The sequence below is a fragment of the Tachysurus vachellii genome, chromosome 6 (assembly GCF_030014155.1).
Source record: "Tachysurus vachellii isolate PV-2020 chromosome 6, HZAU_Pvac_v1, whole genome shotgun sequence".
In the NCBI taxonomy this organism is placed as follows: Eukaryota; Metazoa; Chordata; class Actinopteri; order Siluriformes; family Bagridae; genus Tachysurus; species Tachysurus vachellii.
In genome coordinates this window covers 7,310,830-7,334,264 of record NC_083465.1, presented here as the reverse complement: position 1 = coordinate 7,334,264, position 23,435 = coordinate 7,310,830, and the positions used below count along the sequence as shown (strand labels likewise).

Below are 23,435 nucleotides of genomic sequence, written 5' to 3'. Positions count from 1 at the left end.
AGAGCCTCCTTTTATCAGAAATAACAGCCTCTAGACGCTTCCTATAACCTGTAATGAGTGTCTGGATTCTGGATGAATGTATTGTGGACCATTCCTCCTTACAAAACATCTCCAGTTCAGTTAGGTTTGATGGTTGCTGAGCATGGACAGCCCACTTCAAATCACCCCACAGATGTTCAATGGTATTCAGGTCTGGGGACTGGGATGGCCATTCCAGAACATTGTACTTGTTCCTCTGCATAAATGCCCGAGTAGATTTTGAGTAGTGTTTTGGGTCATTGTCTTGTTGAAATATCCAGCCCCAGTGTAACTTCAACTTTGTGACTGATTCCACAACATTATTCTCAAGAATCTGCTGATATTGAGTGGAATCCATGTGACCCTCAACTTTAACCAGATTCCCAGTACTGGCACTGGCCACACAGCATGATGGAACCTCCAGCAAATTTTACTGTGGGTACCAAGTGTTTTTCTTGGAATGCTGTGTTCTTTTGCCACCATGCATAAAGCCCCTTGTTATGACCAAATAACTCAATCTTTGTTTCATCACTCCACAGCACCTTATTCCAAAATGAAGCTGGCTTGTCCAAATGTGCGTTTGCATACCTCAAGCAACTCCGTTTGTGGCGTGTGTGCAGAAAAGGTTTCTCTCGCATCACTCTCCCGTACAGCTTCACCTTGTGCAAAGTGCGCTGAATTGTTGAACGATGCACAGTGACACCATCTGAGGCAAGTTGATGTTGTAGGTCTTTGGAGGTGGTCTGTGGGCTGTTTTTGACCGTTCTCACCATCCTTCGCTTTTGCCTCTCCAATATTTTACGTGGCCTGCCACTTCTGGCCTTAAAAAGAACTGTGCCTGTGGTCTTCCATTTCCTCACTATGTTCCTCACAGTGGACACTGACAGCTTATATCTCTGCAATAACTTTTTGTAGCCTTCCCCTAAACCATAATGTTGAACAATCTTTGTTTTCAGGTCATTTGAGACTTGTTTCGAGGCCTCCATGTTGCCACTCTTCAGAGTAGGGTCAAAGAGAACAACCACTTGCGATTGCATGCACCTGTCTATGAAGTTCAAGGCTTAATGAGCCACCAAACCAATCTTGTGTTCCAATTAATCAGTGCTAAGTAGTTTCAGGTATCCGAATCAACAAAATGGCAAGGGTGCCCAAATTTATGCACCTGTCTAATTTCATTTTGATGCATATATCCAAACACCCAAATATTTTTAAATGAAAATCATGGAAATTGTCAAGGGTTTTATGGAAAAGTGGCGCTAAAGGCGCTCTCTCTCTCTCTCTCTCTCTCTCTCTCTCTCTCTCTCTCTCTGTGCGTGCGCGTGTGTGTATGTGTGTGCGTGCGTGCGTGCGTGTGTGTATGTGTGTGCGTGCGTGTGTGTGTGTGTGTGTTAAAGGACCAGTAAGTCCTGCACGGTGCTGAAACTTCAGCAGGTCGCCTCTCCATCGCCCCCGAGCAAGCGAGTGGCTGCTGTTCCTCCGTTTGATAAAAGAACATCTGCACATCAGCTGGAAAACAAGCAAAAACAAAACACGAGCGCTGTATGAGGCTGTGGATTTACAGTCCTTTGGCACTTTGGACTCGACAAGAGCTCAGGCTGTGGATTTACAGTCCTTTGGCACTTTGGACTCGAAAACACCCGAAGTCCTTCATCTTAAGCCGGGACAAGAGCTCAGGCTGTGGATTTGGGAGAATATGAGTCTCTCGCATCAGTACCGTGCTGTTCTGTTTCTGTCACTGTTGGCTTTACATAGCTGTAATGACGGGATGCAGGTCAGTGAAACAGCTTCCTCTGTGTGCGTGTGTGTGTGTGTGTGTGTGTAAAAATACTTTAGTCACACTTTTTTTATCACCAAAGTTGTATGTCGATAATCAGAATCATATTTAACCATTAATTATAAATGGTTAAATAACGATACTGATCTTGTCTAAATGTTCCTTATATCAATGAACCCTACAAGTGTTTTATTAGAAGTCTTGAAAAACTGTAGTGTTTGCAAAAACTCTTTTTTTTATAACAGCTAGAACCTGTTGTCTAATCACTTTTAAGGTTTCTTAGCAGGTTCTTTAGGAGTGTTTTTGATAACTAATGGTTCTTCACCTCCCTTAGGAATCCTATCTGAAACCTTCAAAGCGTTTAAGTGAAGCCACCAAGATTTTTTTTAAAAACCACTATCATGGGGTTCAACTAAATTCTTCATGAGATCACCGGAGCAACAGCCAAGACATCTCAAGGGTTGTACCTTTATTTAAAGAGTGTAAGCTAGTTATAATTTGATGGCAGTGATTCTAGAGTCTTTAAATCTAAGATGGGGGGTGTTAAATCTAGCAGTCTAGAGAGTCTAGAGTTTCTTGATTTGTACATCTGTTGAGCTTTTTTAGGATGTGTCTAAGCTTGTCTAAGATTTACCTATGAGAAAAGATTTCAATAGTATTACACATTCCTCATTCACCTTTTTTTAAAGAACGTAATAGCTTGTAAAGCATATAAAGCCTGTTTGGAAAGAAGACAAGTACCATACCTAATATCATTAGATGAAGTGTTTTAGATAAAGATATACATTGTATTTTTAACCATTAGCCATTTTAATTGTTAATTCCAAATAGAAAATAATCTCTCTCTCTCTCTCTCTTCCTCTCTCGCATACACACACACTGCACATTAGTCACATCATGTCTTTCAGTCATTTGTTATGAAACTATAACTAAGGAGTTGTCTAACTGTTGCCGGTATACTCAGAATTTCTAAACTTTCTCTTTGTATATAAATCCTGGTTATAAGGGTGTAAAATCCAGTCGTTTCAGCATTTGCCTTGGCTAAGTGAAAATCCTGCAAGATTTTCAAGAATTCCAAATGTTGGTCACAGACTGTAAATGCCACTCTTTTCTATTTTTATAACGGTAATGAAACATTGTAATATGAAGCCGATGCATTCCCTTCCTCTGTGTCTTCCTGCCATGAAATATATACAAGAGACCAACTTTTTCTCCTGAACACATCTGCGCAACAGCTTTTGGCTGAGCTATCACCCATCAATGGTAGAGAGAAAAAGAGGTGAGAGAAAGGAACTTGTGATACCCTGAACTCCACATACATAGGGTGGGGGTGGGAATTGAATCCCCAACCCAGGTGGCATGAGGCAAACATGCATACAAATACAAATAACAATATTAATACTCTGACCTTTTGTATCAACCCATACTGATAATCATCCTTTAAAAACTAATAAGCGTTAAATTGGTTACGCTTTAAACGCTTTCAGAAAAAATCGCTTACATTGTAAAGGTAAGAAATATAATAAAATCAGTACTAACCATGTTTTAAAAAAGATATATTATTTTAAAAGGACATTATTTACATTATTTACTGTACAGTGTCACCCCAATGAGGATGGGTTCCCTTCTGAGCCTGGTTCCTCTTAAGGTTTCTTCCTCATAACATCTCAGGGAGTTTTTCCTTGCCGCCATCACCTCCGGCTTGCTCATTAGGGATAGGGATAGATATATCGTATTTTAAATTTTAAGTTAATCTTTTTAAATAAATTTTAAACTTTAATTGTATATATTCATTTATTTATTTTTATCCTTATTTTTCTTCTTCTTCTTCTTCTTCTTCTTCTTCTTCTTCTTCTTCTTCTTCTTCTTCTTCTTCTTATTATTATTATTATTATTATTATTATTATATATTTATTTCTTTTTCTCTCTCTTCTGTTTCCATACTTCTGTAAAGCTGCTTTGAGAAAATGGGAAATTGATAAAATTATATTTAACAGATAAAATATATTCAATTCAATTCAATTATATATAGCGCAGAAAAAAAATAAATTGAATTGAATTGCATTGAATATATTTTATCTGTTAAATATGTACACTATATTGCCAAAAGTTCAGGTGCATAAAATCAAGCACTGACTACTTCTACAAACATTTGTGAAGGAATGGGTCGCTCTCAGGGCTCAGTGAATTCAAGCGTGGTATTTGTGATAGTTTGCCTATTTATTAGTCTAAGTCTATTAGTGAAATTTCCTCACTACTAAATATTCCAATGGTTAACTGTTAGTTGTATTATAACAAAGTGGAAGCAATTTGGAACAATAGAAACTTTTTTCAGGGGTTGACCTTGGCCCCTTAGTTCCAGTGAAAGGAACTCTTAATCCTTCAGCATACCATTTCAACAAAGACATTTTGGACAATTTCATGCTCCCAACCTTGTGGGAACAGTTTGGAGATGGCTTCTTCCTGTTCCAACATGACTGCACACCAGTGCACAAAACAAGGTCCATAAAGACATGGATGAGCCAGTTTTTTGTGGAGAAACTTGACTGGCCTTCAAAGATGCCCCTTTTCCACCAAGGCAGTTTGAGTGCTGTTTCAGAGCCAGAGCCTAATTTAAAATCATTCATTCATTCATTCATTCATTCATTTTCTACCGCTTATCCGAACTATCTCAGGTCACGGGTAGCCTGTCTCAGAGGTCACAGGGGTGCCTATCTCAGGCGTCATCGGGCATCAAGGCAGGATACACCCTGGATGGAGTGCCAACCCATCGCAGGGCACACACACACTCTCATTCACTCACGCAATCACACACTACGGACAATTTTCCAGAGATGCCAATCAACCTACCATGCATGTCTTTGGACCAGGGGAGGAAACCGGAGTACCCGGAGGAAACCCCCGAGGCACAGGGAGAACATGCAAACTCCACACACACAAGGTGTAGGCGGGAATCGAACCCCCAACCCTGAGGTGTGGGGTGAACGTGCTAACCACTAAGCCACCGTGCCCCCTTAATTTAAAATCCGTTCGTTCTTTTTCGACACCGGCTCTGAACCAGGAAAAGTGGTTCTTAAGTAGCAACATTGCTGGTCTAGACTTAAGAACCACTTGCTTCAGGGGCTGGGGGCGGGGCTCCATTTTCAAATCATTTTAAATCAGGATTCGCCACATTTGGATGCCAGTGTAGGTTCGCAAAGCTATGAGCATTAACAGTAAAGCAACATCCGACATTGATGATGAAGTGAATGTGTTTGCCGCTGCTGCGCTAACGTTGCTGTATAACGTTGTATACAGTGACATAGGACTTGGCTCTGTGATCGCTCTCTAGCCCATGGAAAGGCAAACCGGTTCTTAGAAGGCTCGACAGTGGAACCAACTTCGAACCAGCACCAGCACTAGCTCTGAACCAGCACCCGGTTCTTTCTGGTGTAAAAGTCCTGACCTCAACACAATAGAACACCTTTCAGATAAATTAGGGTGGAGATTGTGAGCCAACATCAGTGCCTGACCTCACAAATACACTTTTAGAGGAATGGTCAAAAATTCCCATAAACATACTCCAAGACCTTGAGGAAAGCCTTCCCACAAGAGCTGAAGCTATTATAGCTGCAAAGGGTGGGCCAACTCCATATTAAACCCTACATATTAAAAATGGGATGTCATTAAATTTCATGTGCATGTAAAGGCAGATGTCCCAAAACCTTTGGCAATATAGTGTATATATAACATATACATTTTATCCAGGCAAAGATGGTTTTTTATCTCTCTCTCTCTCTCTCTCTCTCTCTCTCTCTCTCTCTCTCTCTCTTTCTTCTGTACTCCTGCTGTGGTGCTCCTGCCTCTACAGCTGTGGGTCCTTTCACCCTCCTGACATGACTCATTTATGCTGATTCTTCTTCTGCTTGGAGCTTCTGTAATTGCAACCTGTCTCTTGTGGTGCTGTGAATGGTCCCACACGAATACCCTAAATATTTACATTTTACATTTGCTTTAGTGGATAATGTCACCTGGATAGTGTAGATTTTCAGTTAAACTACTGATGTATTTATAAAGTCATTCCTGTGCTGATCCCATAAGTCACATTTACAATCTATTCATATGCTAGTGTCATTTCAGTCCATTTCTTGTGTACTCCAAGCATACTTTAATGACTTAGAATCTAACTATCCAGTGTCATCTAGAAGAATGTAATCGTGTTCCAAGTCTATATGTCTGTTGTTGCAGTATAATTGTGCCAAAATTTTGGTCTGACATGTTTTTTTTTATAAGGGGAAACTGGTATCAGTTCTAACTTAGTATTGGAATTAAATATGACATCTTGAATTCTGTGAACAAAGATTAGTTTGTTGTTTGGAGTGAGTGTTGTGTGTGTGTGTGTGTTTGTGTATATACACATAGACTTTGCAAGCCTTGACCAGCCAGAGAATATTTTTATTTAACGTTCCAAAAGGAATTTATTATGCTTTCTTGAAAAGAGCCTGAAGACATGTTTTTCTCTAGTGCTAATTGTGTTTGATGTTTATTATAATATGCTGTATGGTTTACACATTCACAAATTTTTATGAAAAAAACTGTACAATCATTTTAACACTTTTATTTTTTGTATATAACAAACATTCTTGTACAGTAATTTCAGTAGTTTAAATGAGTAAAGAAATATTTGTCTTTCAGCCAAAAGCATTTTTAGTTAAAAATGGGACATTTTCTCAAAGCATTAAAATGAAGATACTTAAGTATATATTCAATTAAATTTTATTTGTATTGCAATTTTAGCAACGGACATTCTCTCAGCAGAAATAATAAAATAAAAGTACAGGATAAAAATAAAAAGTTTATCCCAAATGAATGGATATCTGGGTACAGCAAGTTTATTTAATTGGTTATCAGTGTATATTTATATTGTATGTCAAGGAAATAGCTTAAGCTGTCAAAAATGTGTGAAAAATAAATATTCTCATTCATTTTTTTTTAACTAATCACAACTATCAATAACTGGTTCAGCCAAAACTTCCACAGAACTAGGTCACTGTGGTAAATAAAAAGTCTGTACTATTATACTTAAAACCTAGTAAACCTATAAAAAAGGAAAACAATTAGTTAAAAAAATAAAGAAAGCTGTTAGCTAAAGTTTACAAAATTTTGTACAAATAACATTTTATTTAATATAAAAAAACAATTACTCAGTTGTATGACAGAAATATACCAGTCAAATGTACTGATCATCTGGTTTTCAGAATCTATTATTAAAAATGTATTATTAAATAGTTCAGCAGTCCATGTTAGTCTAGATAAATTAACTAAACTAAATGTCACAACCGGGGGCTGGATGGAGACAGACGCGTAGGCAGGATAGCTTCGAATGAAAGGGGTTTAATAAATGATGAAGACAGGTACAAAAACATGACGAGAACAGAAATAAAACAGATGACGACACTTAACATGGACTAGACACCACACCGGGTATAATGAAACTAATGATTCCGCGCTGCATTCAGCAACGCGGCTCACTTAAATACAATAAAGATAATGACAACATTAGGAACAGGTGATGAAACAGGGAGGAGCAGACGAAGGCGGCGCAGACACGTGACAACAACAATAGCACATGGCCAAAAGTCTGGGCTGAATCATGACACTAAATTACATCTGGTAACAATGTGTCGATAGATAGATAGATAGATAGATAGATAGATAGATAGATAGATAGATAGATAGATAGATAGATAGATAGATAGATAGTCTTTTTCCTCTCAAGGTTTCTTGCTCAAGTTATAAAAAGCTGCTTTGTGATGTTAACATGCTATACAAAACGAATTGTATTGAACTCTAAAACTGTTATAATACTTTCCCACTAATATTCTGATAAACAGTCAAAAATAATAAATAAATAATAAATGCTGCACCACAATTCTTCCTGCCTCCTGTTGGAGGATCAAATCTCTGAGGTTATGAGTTTAATTCTCTATGTATGGAGTTTGCATGTTAGGGGTTTCCCCTGGGTACTTCCCTTCCAGTCTCTCCCCCAGTCCATGGACAGGTGTTGCAGACTGTTTTTCATGTCTAAATTGTTTGTAGTGTGTGAATATGTTTGTGATTAAGCCCCGCGATGGACTGACATAATGTCAGACACTCTCAGGACTTGTCAGGTTATTATTAGTACAGGCTTAGTGGTTAGCACGTTTGCCTCACACTTCCGGGGTTTGATTCCTGCCTTCGCCATGTGTGTGAAGTTTGTATGTTCTCCCGGGGGTTTCCTCTGGGTACTCCAGTTTTCTCCCCCAGACCAAAGACATGTGTTGTAGGCTGATTGGCATCTTTACATTTTCACTCTCATTATGTTAAACCTAAACATTGGGCAAGCTGTCACTGACACTGACACTGTCAGCCTGCCCTCGTTCTTCTTTTAATCTGTAGGATCCATTTTAGATAGGAATCATTCACATCTGGATGAAATCAGTCATATGAGTTTTAGGTTACAGAGCTGAAAAATACTTTATTGGGACTTAGGGTGTTTTTGTCACAGCCTCCATATCATCAGGATGCTTTTAATTAAGTTATTGGCTTTAGCGCAAAGGGCAACCTGTGGATTATCTGTTTTTGATAATATTTATGTGGTTGTTAATATCTCAGGGCTGCATAGACAAGCAGAGGGTGATTGGTGTGCTTCGCCAGATGGAGAAATTTTTAAAGGGACAGGAGATCCGGTTTACAGAAGGTCTCCGTATAATGAAATCCAAACTTACCAACCTTCAGAACTCTGTGTCCAAGTTTCCACAAGCAGACCAATCTTCACGTATGTATGCAGTGTTAATGTGCATGCTATTGATTTGATAGTTTGCGTATAGGTTTAACAAATTGAAAATGTGAAGTCATCTATACATAATGGAGTGTAATCCTATTTTTTAGTGCTCAAAATCTTTTGTATATTTATGAAATCATTTATTTCCTTACGGTGTTTAAATGTTTAAATTACTGACATGCCCCCAACTCAGAATGCGAATTTGTTTCTTTTCTATAGCTCCAAATTTTCATGAAAAAGTTTGGAGACAGAAAAATAAAACAAAGTTAATCCATTGTCTTCACTACTTATGGACTTATTTTCAGGTTGAGTTTACTCCCGTTTTTAAGGCAGCAAGTGAACCAACTTGAAATGACAGTGTGTAAGCAAAAAGGACATACTTGAAGAAGTGCTGTTATAATAACCACTTGATTTTTTGAGAACATTTTCTTTTAATTTTGCTGAATAATGATAATTTGATTATCATTGTTTACGAAATTGTTTATTACAAATGATTATTTTTGTAAATAGCCCTGCAGAAATATGCAGCTCTGGGAACAGCTTTTTAGTTTCGCCTAAAAATACAGAGAAAACAGGTATAAAGAAAATCCTGAAGTACATCATTATCTTTTCCGATCTTGTATTCCTGTATTCCCATTTTCCTTTTTCTTTCTTTTTTGTCCCTTGTCTTTATAGCCTCATCCATTTGTCCTGCTCTAGCAGCTCCAACACACGGAAAGAAGTTTGGCTCCAAGTACCTTGCTGGACATGAAGTGCACTTCATGTGTTCTTCAGGTTATCATTTGGTGGGCTCGGCAACCCGAGTGTGCCAGGAAAACGGCAGCTGGAGCGGAGTCGGTGCACTTTGTAAAGGTCTGTACTCGTATCACCTCATTCTATATGATATTAGGACATTTTTGGAAATTATCTGCAAAAATTATTACCAGAATCACACACAATATTCGGACTTGACTGCTGAATTTGCAGTGGTTATGTATGTATGTGGTTATGATGTTTTCCTACTGATCAGAAGGTCATGAGCTCAAATCCAGGGAGCACCAAGCAGCCACCATAGGGTCCCTAAGAAAGGTCCATAACCCTCAACTGCTCAGTTGTATAAATGAGATAAATATAAATTGCTATGAATAAGGTCATCTCCCAATTGTTATTAATTGACAATTTGTATACATAACTACCACAACTGCTCATCACACATGTCTAACTTACAGTTCTAAACCTGTAATATTCTTTGTGCAGTTTAATCTGTACAGAAACCTTAGTCCGTAAATATTTTGGAGAGTTATGTATATGTATATTCAATATTTGTGAGGTTTTTGTGTACTTTATATCTTGTGCCGCTCGTGTTAAGTCCTAGCTTGTGTTGTGGCTGTAATAACGTGCTCTGTCAGAGATCCTTTGAGAATTGAAGTCTTTGTAACATGCTAAATTGAGGCAAGATTCAAGAAACAAAATCAGCTTGTTGTTTATTCAAGCCAATCTAACATAGTCAAAGTTCACGGCCGCAATCAAAACACAGGTCAGCAACATCAAACAAGATTAATCCTAATTATAAACAAGAGCACAGATATCAGTCAAAACATAGAAAGCAGTCAGACTAATTAAGAGCTAAATAGAGAACACCTGGAAACACAGGAAAACACACCAATGAGAGGACAGTGCAGAGCCTAGACTCAAATCAAACCAACGGCATCCCAAATGACACAAGACACACTATGCACTTAAACTATGCACAATGTACTCGACCATATAGTGTATGAATTTAAGAGGGATCATATGTTCTGAATAAAATGGAACATTAACGGAATTGTACAATGTTGAAAAATTTTTACAATGTTGAAAAATAACTAAGATATCTTGTCCAACGGAGTGTTGTCAACCATCTTGAAATTTTCTTCTCATCCAGTGTTACTGGCTTTGTCTCAAAGCTGTGGGTGTTGAGCGCATGAAGTGTCCAACATTCCACACTTTGCATTTTTTGTTGAAAAAGTTCGTCGTCTGGCCACTTTTTATTGTGAGTGGACTGCTCATACTTTTTCTACTACAAAATGGCATTAAACAGTGTATATGTATGTAGGACACACCTTCAGTTAAAACAGAAATTTGTGCACATAGAATCTTTGCTTTTTGTCCGTTCATTCATTAAGTATCTTTGCTTTTCGTATATATTGGATAAAGTGTCAGAACATATCACATTTCTGCAGCTCTACAGTTGTGACTTTTGGCTGCCTTGTAGCTCATTTTAAGCAGCTCACCTTTACAAGAAAAATGCATGGTATGTTTGTTTCATTTCCTGCACTTGGATCTATTCAGGGTTGAATTTTCATTTCACTTGAACTGCACAAGTGTTCGCTTGAAACAGGACCAAGAACACCTCAGTCAGATATAGTCCGTTTACTGCATCGGTGGAATTCCGAAACCAGCCTTTCTAAACAATGACTGTGAATCCCACAACTAGTAAAGAAGACTCACACTGATAAAGCCGAGGCTGAGAAGAAAGAGTCATTCTTTACAGTGGATTGAGTTGCTTAGCTGAACTGAATGAAGCGCTCATTACTGTGGCATTAAATGTCCTGAAGACAGAACAACCCTGCACTCATATTCCTGTCTGAGTCTTTCTCTTTTACATGCCAAAGCTGTTGTTGGCAGGGTCACTGTAAAAAGAGCAGGCCCCAAAGCTCCAGTTTCAGCCAAGACTATAGAGAACCCATTGCCCATGTACCGTGCACCAGAAAGTCCCACTGGGTAGAGATAAATGGAAGAGTTGACTCAAAAATGATAATTATTGACATAAAAATCTTAATGAAAGATTCATTTCTGATGCTGTGGTGCTCCCCACCTGCTTTCAGTCCCATTCAAATTTTTATGTGAAATATCCCTTTAAATCCCCTCACACATTTCATTAAATCAGACTCCAGGTTTGATGGCAGGAAAGTATTCGAAGTATGCTATTGATGGCTTCCTTGAGTGCTACAGCTGGCAACAGTATCAGACATTCCAAATGTTACAAGAGCCTAGAGCGTATAAACCCACTAGTTCTGAAAGTTTGCAAGACAGTACAATATGGTAGAAAAATCAAAAAATATTTTAAAACTAATCAACCAAAAACCTCTGGGGGTCAGGCAAAAAAGGATTTGTCCTTATATAAGGAACAACTTGGACGGTTTTTATATTTGTTAATGCTTGTTACTGAAAAGCACAACAGAAGAATCTATCTATCTATTTATCTGCCTGTCTGTCTGTCTGTCTGTCTGTCTGTCTGTCTGTCTGTCTGTCTGTCTGTATATCTATCTATGTATCTATCTATCTATCTATCTATCTATCTATCTATCTATCTATCTATCTATCTATCTTATTAGGAAAACTAAACGAATAGTGGATAGGACCTCCTTTTGCTCTCAAAACAGCTTAAAGTTTTCATGCCATTAAGTTTCTTGTCCATATTGACATGACTGCATAACAATTTCTGCATTGCATTTTTCAGGTGTATTTTCATGCTTTGAATCTCTTGTTCTCCCAAATCCCAAAGGTGTTCTACTGGATTCAGAGCCAGTGACTGAAGAACACTGTGCTTTAAAACATGGTGCATTATCATGCTGGAAGCAGCTGTTAGAAGATGGGTAAATTGTGGCTAATAAGGGATGCAATAATCTGCCCAAAAGTGTGCCAAGGCAAAATTCCCAACCAGGACCCGTTTCAGCGAATTATATTAGAGTGAGATGGTACAAATTATAGGTGGGCGATCAATGGTAGTGCCCCCCCATTCCAACAAACCCCTTGAACCCCCATCACATGCCGCTTTCCAGTTGTTAAAACCATGCAATGTAAATACAACATCCTTCTCGTCAATAGTGGCATATGTCCGACATGGGAAACAGAAGTATGCCTTCCATAGAACAAAGTAACGTGGCGTTGGATCTATGTGATACCTGGAATGATTAAATAAGCAGAATATACTACCAAAAGCACACTTTGAGTAATTAGCAAATATTGGCTGGGATGGGTTGTTATTCAAATCGCTAACCTCCTGGACTGGGGCTGAAATAGCCGATAAATGGGTCTGCTTTAGGACACTAATTGAGGACTGTGGATGAGCAGTGCTTGTGGAGGGTAAACTGGAATTAGCTATATCCTCTGATGTGCTCGCAACCAAGACACAGGTAGCACTAGTATTGCTTTAAAGGCTTAAAAATAATATATCGCACAACCCAATCAAATTGTAACAATAGTCAAATAAACATAATTAATTTGAATGTTGGTAAAATTATGAGCATACATTAGCTGCTGCACATAGCATTCACAAATTGAGAGAAGTAGGCAAACCTCAAAAAAAGTGTGTCTAACCAAAATTATCATGAGACAAATGGTGAAAAAGTATTCTGTGCTGTGGGTGCAGGGCTTCTTTTGTGTGGGGCTGCTGCAGACATATCATGGTCCATTGGCTGTAGGTTGTTAATTAAATCAAATGTTAGAAATCATTCTTGTATTTTTTGTATTATTTTCTTTATTACTTACTATAAATATTAATTACTTTGGATAAAAAAATAAATAAATAAAACTTTGATTGGATGGGCAATACCCAAATTTGGATGGGCTAATCCTTCCCCTGCCCACTGCTGCCACCGGCAAAGTTCCTCACACCATTTGACCACACCACCTCCACTAGCCGGGACTGTTGACACAAGGCAGGTTGACTCCATGGATTTATTCGCTTCCAAATTCCTATAATCTGTGAGCCTCATCAGAAATCTTTTTATATATATATTTTCATATCAGTTTTGAGTCTGTGCCTATTTTGTCCGTCAGCTTTGTTTTTTTGGCTGACAGAAGTGCAGCCTGATGTTGCCTTTAGTGTTGTAGCATGTCCTCTTCAAGTTTCGACCAGTTGAGCATTCTGAGATGCTTTTCTGCTCACCACAACTGTACAGAATGCTTATGAGTTACTGTAGCATTTCTGTCAGCTCAAAGCAGACTGGTCATTCTTTGTTGATTTCTCTTATCAAAAAGGTTCTTCTGTCTACAAAACTGTCGCTCACTGGATGTTTTCACTTTATTGAGAAATTGGAAAATTTTACTATTCTCCAAAGTCCTAATTGTGAAGCACTTTGGTCACTTCTGTTGTTTGTTGTTAAATGTGCTGTATACATAAAATTAAATTAAGAGTTGACTTTCAAAATATCATTAGAATTAGAATGTTATGTGGCGAACACAGACAGGTGGACTGATACTTCCAAGTTTATTGTATTTATATTTCATATGACTGCAGGAAGAATTTTCCTAAGACTTTCCTTTGCTTGATAGCATTTTTCACATTCCATAAAAACTGGCTGTGCCTTCCTGTGTAACACTATGGCAGTCAAACTGAAAGGTGCATCAACAGTGTTTCATTCTTTCATCACTTTGGGCAAACAATAATACAAAATTTTTAGTGTGGCTTCACTGTTTGAGTTTAAATCAAATTTTTCGTTTGAATTTACTTAAACAGTGAATGATGGGTTATCTATTTTAAAGATTTCTTTAGCTGTGTCGCTTTCTGTCTTTATCTCTAGCTCTCTGTCTAGGTTACTCTTTTCTCCTTCCTCTCTCTGAATGTGGTTCTGAATCTGTAACAGATAAGCAAGCAAGTCAAATGCATGCAAAGGCAGAGCAATGTGTGTGTGCGTGTGTGTGTGTGTGTGAGTGTGTGTGAGAGAGAGAGAGAGAGAGAGAGAGGAAGAGAGAGAGAGAGAGAGAGATAACTCACTGCTTTTGTCTTTTATTAGTAGCAGGTTTTAGTCATTGTGCCAGTAACCCATGCTTGAATGGTGGCACTTGCACTGAGGGGGTCAACCAGTACAAGTGTTCATGTCCTCACAACTGGAGCGGGAGCCGCTGTCAGCAGCAGACTCAAACAGGTTTTTTTGCCTAGTCTACACTATTTTCCTTGATCAATGTTATTATCTTTATCTTAGTGATTAACACATTTGCCTGTGTGTATGAAGCGTGCATGTTCACATGCTTTGGAGTTTCTTTAGGGTACTCCTGTTTCGTCTTACATGTCTGTGATTTTGTGTGTTAATATAGGTCTCCATGTGTCTATGTGTGTGCATGTATTTGTCTGTGTGTACGAGCCAGTGCATCATCCCTAATCTCCTCTCACCTCACCTCTCACGTTCAGCCCCTCCGGAGTGGAGCGTAGTGAATGATCCGGAATTTAGCCGCAAACCCCACTGCACTAAAGTGGACCAAGCTCAGCACTGCAGTTGTGACGCAGGCTTTCATATGAGCGGCACCTCTCACAGCAGCATCTGCCAGGGTACGCTTCTCCTCTTTTCCTCTCAGGTTTTTACTCGCTGTCAAGTATTTTAACTTGACAGCCTCCAGGATTAGCGTGGGACATGCAAAATGCATACATCTTTAGAAATAAAAAGCAAACAGTGCCATAGGTAAGTAGTATAACAAGTACAGAGCAATGTACTAATGCACACGTCATCATGAACAACAGAACAAGAAGAGCAAGAGCATCATCAGGATAGAAAAAGACAACTACTGTAGCTTGTATCTGGCTGCAAATGAGACTGCTGTAGATAAGCAAGGAGAAAAAAAAGTTCTTCACCAATCATTCTAGCTTTAACATGAAATCTATCTTGCTGAAGTTATTAACTGTTCAGTGATGGAGATTTGAATGCAAACCTGTTCATGAGACTTGCAGCCCAAAGCCATCTTCATGGTTTCTAAATGGAACCATCCACAGCAATCTCATGTACAGTTGTGTTCAAAATGATTCAACCCCCACTGAAATTGATTGTTTTGGTCGGTTTGACATTGATTATGATCATTCAGTCATCCTGCTTACAATTAAATCAAAGAGGCACATGTAGGTCAGACAAATATAACATAACATTTATAATGAAATAACCACAAATGTCTTTTCTGAGCTCACATCATTATCAGTTTTATTCAACCCCCAAGTGACATTCAATCTTAGTACTTAGTACAACATCCTTTTACAGTTATAACAGCTTTTAAACGTGAAGCATAGCTTGAAACAAGTGTCTTGCAGCGATCTACGGGTATTTTCGCCCATTCATCATGGGCAAAAGCCTCCAGTTCAGTCACATTCTTAGGCTTGCGCACTGCAACTGCTTTCTTTAAGTCCCACCAGAGGTTCTCAATCGGATTTAAGTCTGGTGACTGCGATGGCCACTTCAAAATGTTCCAGCCTTTAATCTGCAACCATGCTCTAGTGGACTTGGAGGTATGCTTGGGATCATTGTCCTGTTGAAAGGTCCAACGTCTTCCAAGCCTCAGGTTTGTGACGGACTGCATCACATTGTCATCCAATATCTTCTGGTACTGAAGAGAATTCATGGTACCTTGCACACGCTGAAGCTTCCCAGTACCTGCAGAAGCAAAACAGCCCCAAAGCATGATTGACCCCCCGCCATGCTTCACAGTAGGCAAGGTGTTCTTTTCTTCATAGGCCTTGTTCTTCCTCCTCCAAACATAGCGTTGATCCATGGGCCCAAACAGTTCTAATTTTGTTTCATCAGTCCACAGAACACTATCCCAAAACTTCTGTGGTTTGTCCACATGACTTTTGGCATACTGCAGTCGACTCTTCTTATTCTTTGGGGACAGCAAGGGGGTGCGCCTGGGAGTTCTGGCATGGAGGCCTTCATTACGCAGGGTGCGCCGTATTGTCTGAGCAGAAACTTCAGTACCCACATCTGACAAATCTTTTCTCAGTTCCTCAGCAGTCACACGGGGACTTTTCTCCACTCTACGCTTCAGGTAGCGCACAGCAGTCGAAGTCAGCATCTTCTTTCTGCCACGACCAGGTAGCGTTTCAACAGTGCCCTTTGCCTTGAATTTGCGAATGATGCTTCCTATGGTGTCTCTTGGTATGTTTAACATCTTTGCAATCTTCTTATAGCCATTGCCCTTCCTGTGAAGAGTAATCACCTGTTCTCTTGTCTTCCTGGACCATTCTCTTGACCTCACCATGTTTGTAACCACACCAGTAAATGTCTAGAAGGAGCTGAGTATCACAGTCATTTTAAAGCTGCCTAATTGGTGCTTATTAGGCTTTATTGCTGCTCCCTGATATCCACAGGTGTTTTCAATACCTGATTGAAAACACTTCATTGAACCTCTGTTCTTCAGAGTGGTAGTCTTTAAGGGGTTGAATAATTATGTCAATGAAGAATTCACAAAAGAAACATTTACTACTGTATTACAAAACTAATTGATGTCATTTTAGTTGCATATGGTTCTTTAAGAAGTCCTTGTAGGATTTCATTCTGAATACAATTACAAATGTACACTAAATTCCCTAAAACCATTTACAGCATTGGGGGTTGAATAATTTTGAACACAACTGTATCTCCTGGATGTCAATGTGAATCATGATCAGCCTCTAAGAAAAGAGACTCCAACATCCAACCAGTAAGGCATCAGGATGGATCAGGCAGATCTGGAGAGCAGAAGGGATTAGGATCACTAGTATCTCCACAGTAGCAGAAACAGCTCCTCTTTAAATCTGCATGTAAGAAGAAACAAGCTGAACTAACAGCAAGTAATAGGTGCTTAGATGGCAGTCAGGTGCAGTTCCAGGTCCGAGGAACCAAAGGATTACCCCACTGCTGTGCTCCCTCTATTGGTTTCAAAACACAAAAAATGTTCCAGCTCTATCTTACCTCAAAGCTCTTATCACTCCATGCACTACACCTCGCTCCCTCAGAGCTACTAGCACTGTAGGTATACAGCAAGACTCTTTTCTGTTCTGGCACCGAGATTGTGGAACGAACTTCCCCTAGATGTCCGTACAACTGTGGGTGAAGACTATGGGTGAAGACACTTTGAAAAACCCACCCTGAACAGAGTTTTAGGTTGATGGTATTCTAAGTCTGTAACTAACCTAGTGAACCAGTGTTGATATATTCATTGATGGAGACTTAAAAGCACTGTTGTACTTTGCTCTGGATAAGGGCGTCTGCCAAATGCCATAAATGTAAATGTTATCATTCATAGCCTTAAAAATCTCTGCAGTCCTCAGAAAGACTCCTCATTCCATTGTCTGTCATCCTGTAGCACTACAATGTTTCTTTTTATAGGGCAAGATCACTGTGCTGAGGCTAATAAAAGGCACAGTTATAACACATGGATGTCAGTTAACACCCATGGATTAGAAAGAGAATTAGTTGAATTCAGTAAAAATATACAGTTTTCATTGTTGAGACAATTTGTACATGCCTAGCAAAGTGGGCAAAAGTATGTGTAATGGTTTGCGCATTTTCACTGCAGTTGAATTTTTCCTTTTGTTTCCTTATGGGAAATGCACTTTTCAAGGCCCATTTAACTCTGTGTGTGTGTGTGTTTGTGTGTGTGTGTATGTGTGTTTCTTTGTCATCCATCTCTCACCTTATAATTACTCTTTACTTTCCAGCCTTCAGGGTGAAAACCTTTTGACCGTTTTATCATCTGTCTCTGTGTAGATGTGAACGAGTGCGAGGTTTACAAAACGGACAGCGGATTACTGTGTGCTCACATGTGCGTGAACATTCCAGGCTCGTACCGCTGCTCCTGCCCCAGTGGCTACAAGCTTCTTGCGAACGGCAGGAGCTGTGAGGGTAAGACATGGTGTTTGTGTATAAAATTCAGCAGTGTTTATTATGAAGGAGAAGCGGTGTTCAATAGTATTGTTAATTGGTACAACTTGCTCCATATTTGCATCAAGTTTAGCTTCTCTTAGCTTTGTTATGGCACTGGACACACTTCCAGTCACCAATGCTTGCTGTCATTCACCAGAATTCACTAGCTCTCTAATCTTACAAGTGAAAAGGGTCTTTATGGGCTCACATCAAGCTTTAAATGAGGCATAAAAATAATCTGTACTTGAGTGGGGTGATACAGCTGTCATGAAGTGGTGCCTGGTTTGTATTTGGTGCAACTGTTCACAATCTTGCCTGTGTACTTTGTGTGCATCTGGGAGGGATTAAAAGTGATAACAAAACCAGTCAGTGTTAAAATTCTTTATTTAAGTATAGTAATATGTATGAAATTTGGGTCAGAATGCTAGTTTGTTTAGTAAACCTAGATATGTATAGGGGAAAATAGAACTCTAGTGAAATTAGATAGAATAGTGAAAAAGTCTACAATAACATTTACTGTACACTTTTGTTTCATTTAAGTGTGTCTTGATTGTAACTCTCAGTAACGTTCTAAAATAAAAGCACACAAAAGTCAGTGCAATATTTGTAATGTTAATTAGTAAAATGTATGAATAAAACAAAAGAGGAGACTCACGTTCCCAATATGTACTCGCAAACCCCTGACACGCACATTATGGTTTAGAGAGAGAGAGAGAGAGAGAGAGAGAGAGAGAGAGAGAGAGAGAGAGAGAGAGAGAGAGAGAGAGAGAGAGAGAGAGAGAGAGAGAGAGAGAGAGAGAGAGAGAGAGAGAGAGAGAGAGAGAGAGAGAGAGAGAGAGAGAGAGAGAGAGAGAGAGAGAGAGAGAGAGAGAGAGAGAGAGAGAGACTGTATGTAGTTCCCTCATCGCCATTGAGAATGTGTTAGTGAGGAACCTGCAATATACCAGCATGCATTTGAATTAAACCTTGCTTTTTATGCATTTCATGAAAATAATTACAGTTGCTCATCCATCCATACATCTATCTATTGTATGAATTGTTTATCATACACAGGGTAACAGGGAGCCTAGACTCCATCTCCAGGGACTCACTGGGTAAAGTGCCAACCCATCATAGGGCACAATAACACACACACAATATGAAAAATTTAGAGCGGCCAATCAAACTGGAACACCTGGAGGAAACCCTTAAAGCACAGGAAGAACATACAAAGTCCACACACACAGGGCAGAGGTGGGAATTAAACCTACACCTATTGTCGTCCAGGGTGTCCTCCAAATTGTGCCCCAAGTCCCCTGGGATAGACACCAGGGTCCCTGTCACATTGTGTAAAAAAGAGCGATGGATGGATGGATGGATTACTCCTGTCCTCTCATTCTGCATTTTTTGCCTGAACATGTGAGAGGTACAAGTGAACAAGTGAGAGGTACATGATTCAAGTCCTCTTATAATGCCTCCTTACTGTCATGATTACTGAATATATGCAGTTGGAGAAAACACTTTGAGCAAATTCTTGTTGCTGATACATTGCACTAGAAGTATTTATCTAACTTCAAAATGTTCAGCATTATACCATCTGTTTATTCACAAGCACAGGTATAAACCTTTTGCTTACCGGGTTGTTGTTGCAGAGGTGAATTCAGTCTACCTATAAAGTACCTTTAAAGGCTATTCACACGTAACCTTGTGTTATAATCATTACAAAAACCCCGCTTTTAGCCCTGGGTAGAGGAACATTGCACACTTGTATTTTAGACAATCGCTGTGGTGCTAAATGTGTACAGTCTGTAAGAATGTGGGGTTAGTATGTTACAGCTACTGTAGCATTAATAGGAGCAAAGAGGAAGAGTTATATGTTCAGAAAAAAGGTCCAGTGTGAAACCTCTATTACGAATAAAGAAAACCCAGGATTTATCTAGAATTTACAGTGATCCAGAAATAACCAGCTGAATTGTGAAACTGTGGGCTGTGAATTGTGAAACTGTGGGCTCCTGCAGGGTGACGTGTGAGAATGAAAGAGTTTGACATGGTGTCTGCTTAAAGAGCTTCACCTAGCTCAGTTCATCATGGATGTTTTGTTAAACCTGTTCCTTACCACATGACCTTACTTCTTATTCTTTCCTCATGCAAAACTCTTCTCCCTGGTTTTCTCTTTCTTTTTCTCTCCTTCCTCTTCACATGCCTGTGCCGCTCCAGATGTGGACGAGTGTCTTACACAACAGCATAACTGCAGCCGTGGCACCACCTGTGTCAACACCGGAGGAGGTTTCCGGTGTGTAAATCCAGAGTGCCCACACTTGCACGGAAATATCAGCTACGTCAAGACGTCACCTCTGTGAGTCAGTGCATACACACTTAACTGAAATGGACAGACAGACCAGAACGCACATTGTTTTTATTGTTCTTCTTACCTTTCTAATACTTCAGGATGGGCATCTGCATCAACAACAACACGACAGGAGCTACAGTAGGGTCCAAAAAACTTTGAGACCTCATTGAAATTCCTTTTTTTGTTTGATTTAATATTAAATTAAAAAAAATATGGTATATGGTGTATATATATATATATATATATATATATATATATATATATATATATATATATATATATATATATATATATATATATATATATAATATTTATTTTTTTATTTTTATTTTTTTTTAAATTAAAGAAATAATACAAAGAAAGAAATGCAAATAGGATATGTTCAAAATCTTAAACAGAATAGTCAATATTCAGCACAGTGGGGGGCACGGTGGCTTAGTGGTTAGCACGTTTGTCTCACACCTCCAGGGTTGGGGGTTCGATTCCCGCCTCCGCCTTGTGTGTGTGGAGTTTGCATGTTCTCCCCGTGCCTCGGGGTTTTCCTCCAGGTACTCCGGTTTCCTCCCCCGGTCCAAAGACATGCATGGTAGGTTGATTGGCACAGGCTCCCCGTGACCCGAGAATAGTTCGGATAAGCGGTAGAAAATGAATGAATGAATGAATATTCAGCACAAATAAATAAAGAATATGTTCAGATGATTTGATTTGAGTCATCAACAGCTCGCATGCAGCAACAAATGCAAAGAAATGTTAGAAATCATGTAAATATTATTTAAGACTTTAAGATTTAAGATTTCCATTAGATATCACATATGAGAGCTCTGGATACAAGTGGGAGTATTATTTTTAAAGTCAGCAGTTCAAAATAATAGTATAAAACATGCAAAGGGTTAAAGATACTAAGATACTACTTAAATGTTAATTAACCTCCATTAACTTTCATCATTAGTTATGCACTCTAATCATTAGTTATGTGCTTATATCTCTTTGCAGTCAATGTGAGAGGAACCCCTGCTCCATGACAAGCCGCACCTGTCACCTGGGTGCGAAAACAGTTTCTTATCATTACCTTTCTCTGCCTTCAAACCTCCCAACCCCAGCTACGTTGTTCCGTATGGCCACAGCGACTGCTCCTGGCAGACCAGGACCCGATAGCCTGCGCTTCAGCATTGTGGAGGGAGGAGACGCTCGAGGTATGTTTCTCATGCAGCGATCAGACCGGCAGACCGGCGAGCTGATCCTTGTCCAGCCACTGCTCGGGCCACAGGAGCTCAGCGTGGACATGGAAATGGCTGAGTACTTGGATCGAACCTTCCAGGCCAAACACCTCGCCCGAGTCCATGTGATCATATCTCCTTATAAGTTCTGATGAGGAGGAAGCAGTTCTACAGGCGAGCTTTTGACCTTTCAGTTCTGTTTTTAAACTGGATTGATGCTAGTATGAGGATTTCTTTATCTAAACTGAAACGTGATGACCCAAAACAATTCATCTTTTTAGATAAGAACCTGTCACTGTACTTTCAACTGGCTTTAAAAACTAAGCAGTAAAACTTTAAAATGCCTAACTAAAAAAAATCTCAGCTATCAAATTTTTTTACCTGTTACCTGTGTATCAGATTTTCAGTTATTTTTATATTTTTTTTAGGTTTTCTTCAGAATAATTTGGAACTTTGATCATGACTTTTTTTTTTTTTTTTTTAATAAAAAGAAGTAACATATAAACAGGCCAGTGTCAACCTTCTTGATTTTAATTATGTACTGTATGTTACTCGACAGTCCTTACTGAGCACTTTATTAGGAACACAATACTACTACAGTGTACGGCATCCTTTGGGCTCAGCTTCGGTTCTTCATGGCATGGATTCCACAAGATGTTTGATATTCATCTCCATGTTGACATGACTACATCAGGCAATTTCTGTAGATTTTTCAGGTGCACTTTCATGATGTGACTCTCCCATTCTACCACATCCCAAAGGTGTTCTACTGGATTAAGATTCGGTGAGTGAAGAACACTGAACTCATTGTCATGTTCATGAATCCAGTCTGAGACTCCTGCTTTAAGACATGGTGTATTATCATGCTAGAAGCAGCTATGTGAACATGGTAAATTGATGCCATGGAAAGATCCATTAATGGGCCCAAAAGTGTGCCAAGACACTGTACCAAAACATCAGACAGGTTGGCTCCATGAATTCATGCTGTGGGCAACACATTCTGACTCTATCATCTGTGAACCTCAGTAGCAATCCAGATTCATCAATTCTTGGCTGACGGAAGAGAAGTCCAACATGATCTTCTTGTGTTGTAGCACATCTGTCTCAAGGTTCAGTGTGTTAAGATGCTTTTCTACTCACCACAATTGTACAAAGGGGTTATCTGAGTTACTGTAGCACTTCTGTCTTCTCAAACCTCTATGATCATTCTCTTCTGACCTCTCTTATCAACAAGGAGATTCTATCCGCAGAACTGCCACTGACTAGATGTTTTTTCTTTACTGCACCATTTTGAGTAAACTCTAGACAGTGCTTTACAGTATGTTAGAATCACAGGAGATCAGCAGTTATAGAAATACTCAAATATGTCTGTCTGGCACTAACATCATGCCTTGGTAAAAATCACTGAGATCAGATTTTTCCCTCATTCTGATGGTTGAACATTACCCCAAACTGCCGGCCTGTACCTAATGATTTGACACATGACAATTGGCTGCTTAGATGAATACATGAATGGTACAGTGAACGTTCAGCTCTTCCTAATAAAATGCTCAGTGTGTGCAGGCTATTCAGTAAAAACAGCACTCATGTGACTGGAAAATGTATCTTGAATGAAATGATTCTTTTATTCAATTGTTGTTTCACTAATCCTGATTAAGTGGTTAAG

At 39.2% G+C, this 23,435-nt stretch overlaps 1 protein-coding gene across 4 annotated transcripts; it reads left to right on the top strand.

Moving 5' to 3' along the window:
• The first annotated feature begins 1,396 nt into the window (after positions 1-1,396).
• On the top strand, positions 1,397-22,274 carry LOC132847048 (fibulin-7). 4 transcript variants are annotated; one of them, XM_060871951.1, is made up of 9 exons: positions 1,397-1,789; positions 2,127-2,252; positions 8,426-8,588; positions 9,270-9,446; positions 14,354-14,485; positions 14,749-14,886; positions 18,068-18,202; positions 20,420-20,558; positions 21,546-22,274. In XM_060871951.1, exons 3-9 carry the CDS (start codon positions 8,468-8,470, stop codon positions 21,919-21,921), a joined length of 1,218 nt encoding a protein of 405 aa, XP_060727934.1. In that variant the 5' UTR covers positions 1,397-1,789; positions 2,127-2,252; positions 8,426-8,467; the 3' UTR covers positions 21,922-22,274. The 4 variants fall into 4 exon arrangements, with proteins under 4 accessions (XP_060727934.1, XP_060727935.1, XP_060727933.1 ...); XM_060871952.1 differs by having other exon boundaries at positions 2,127-2,274; XM_060871950.1 differs by lacking the exon at positions 2,127-2,252 and having other exon boundaries at positions 14,357-14,485.
• Positions 22,275-23,435: the final 1,161 nt, after the last annotated feature.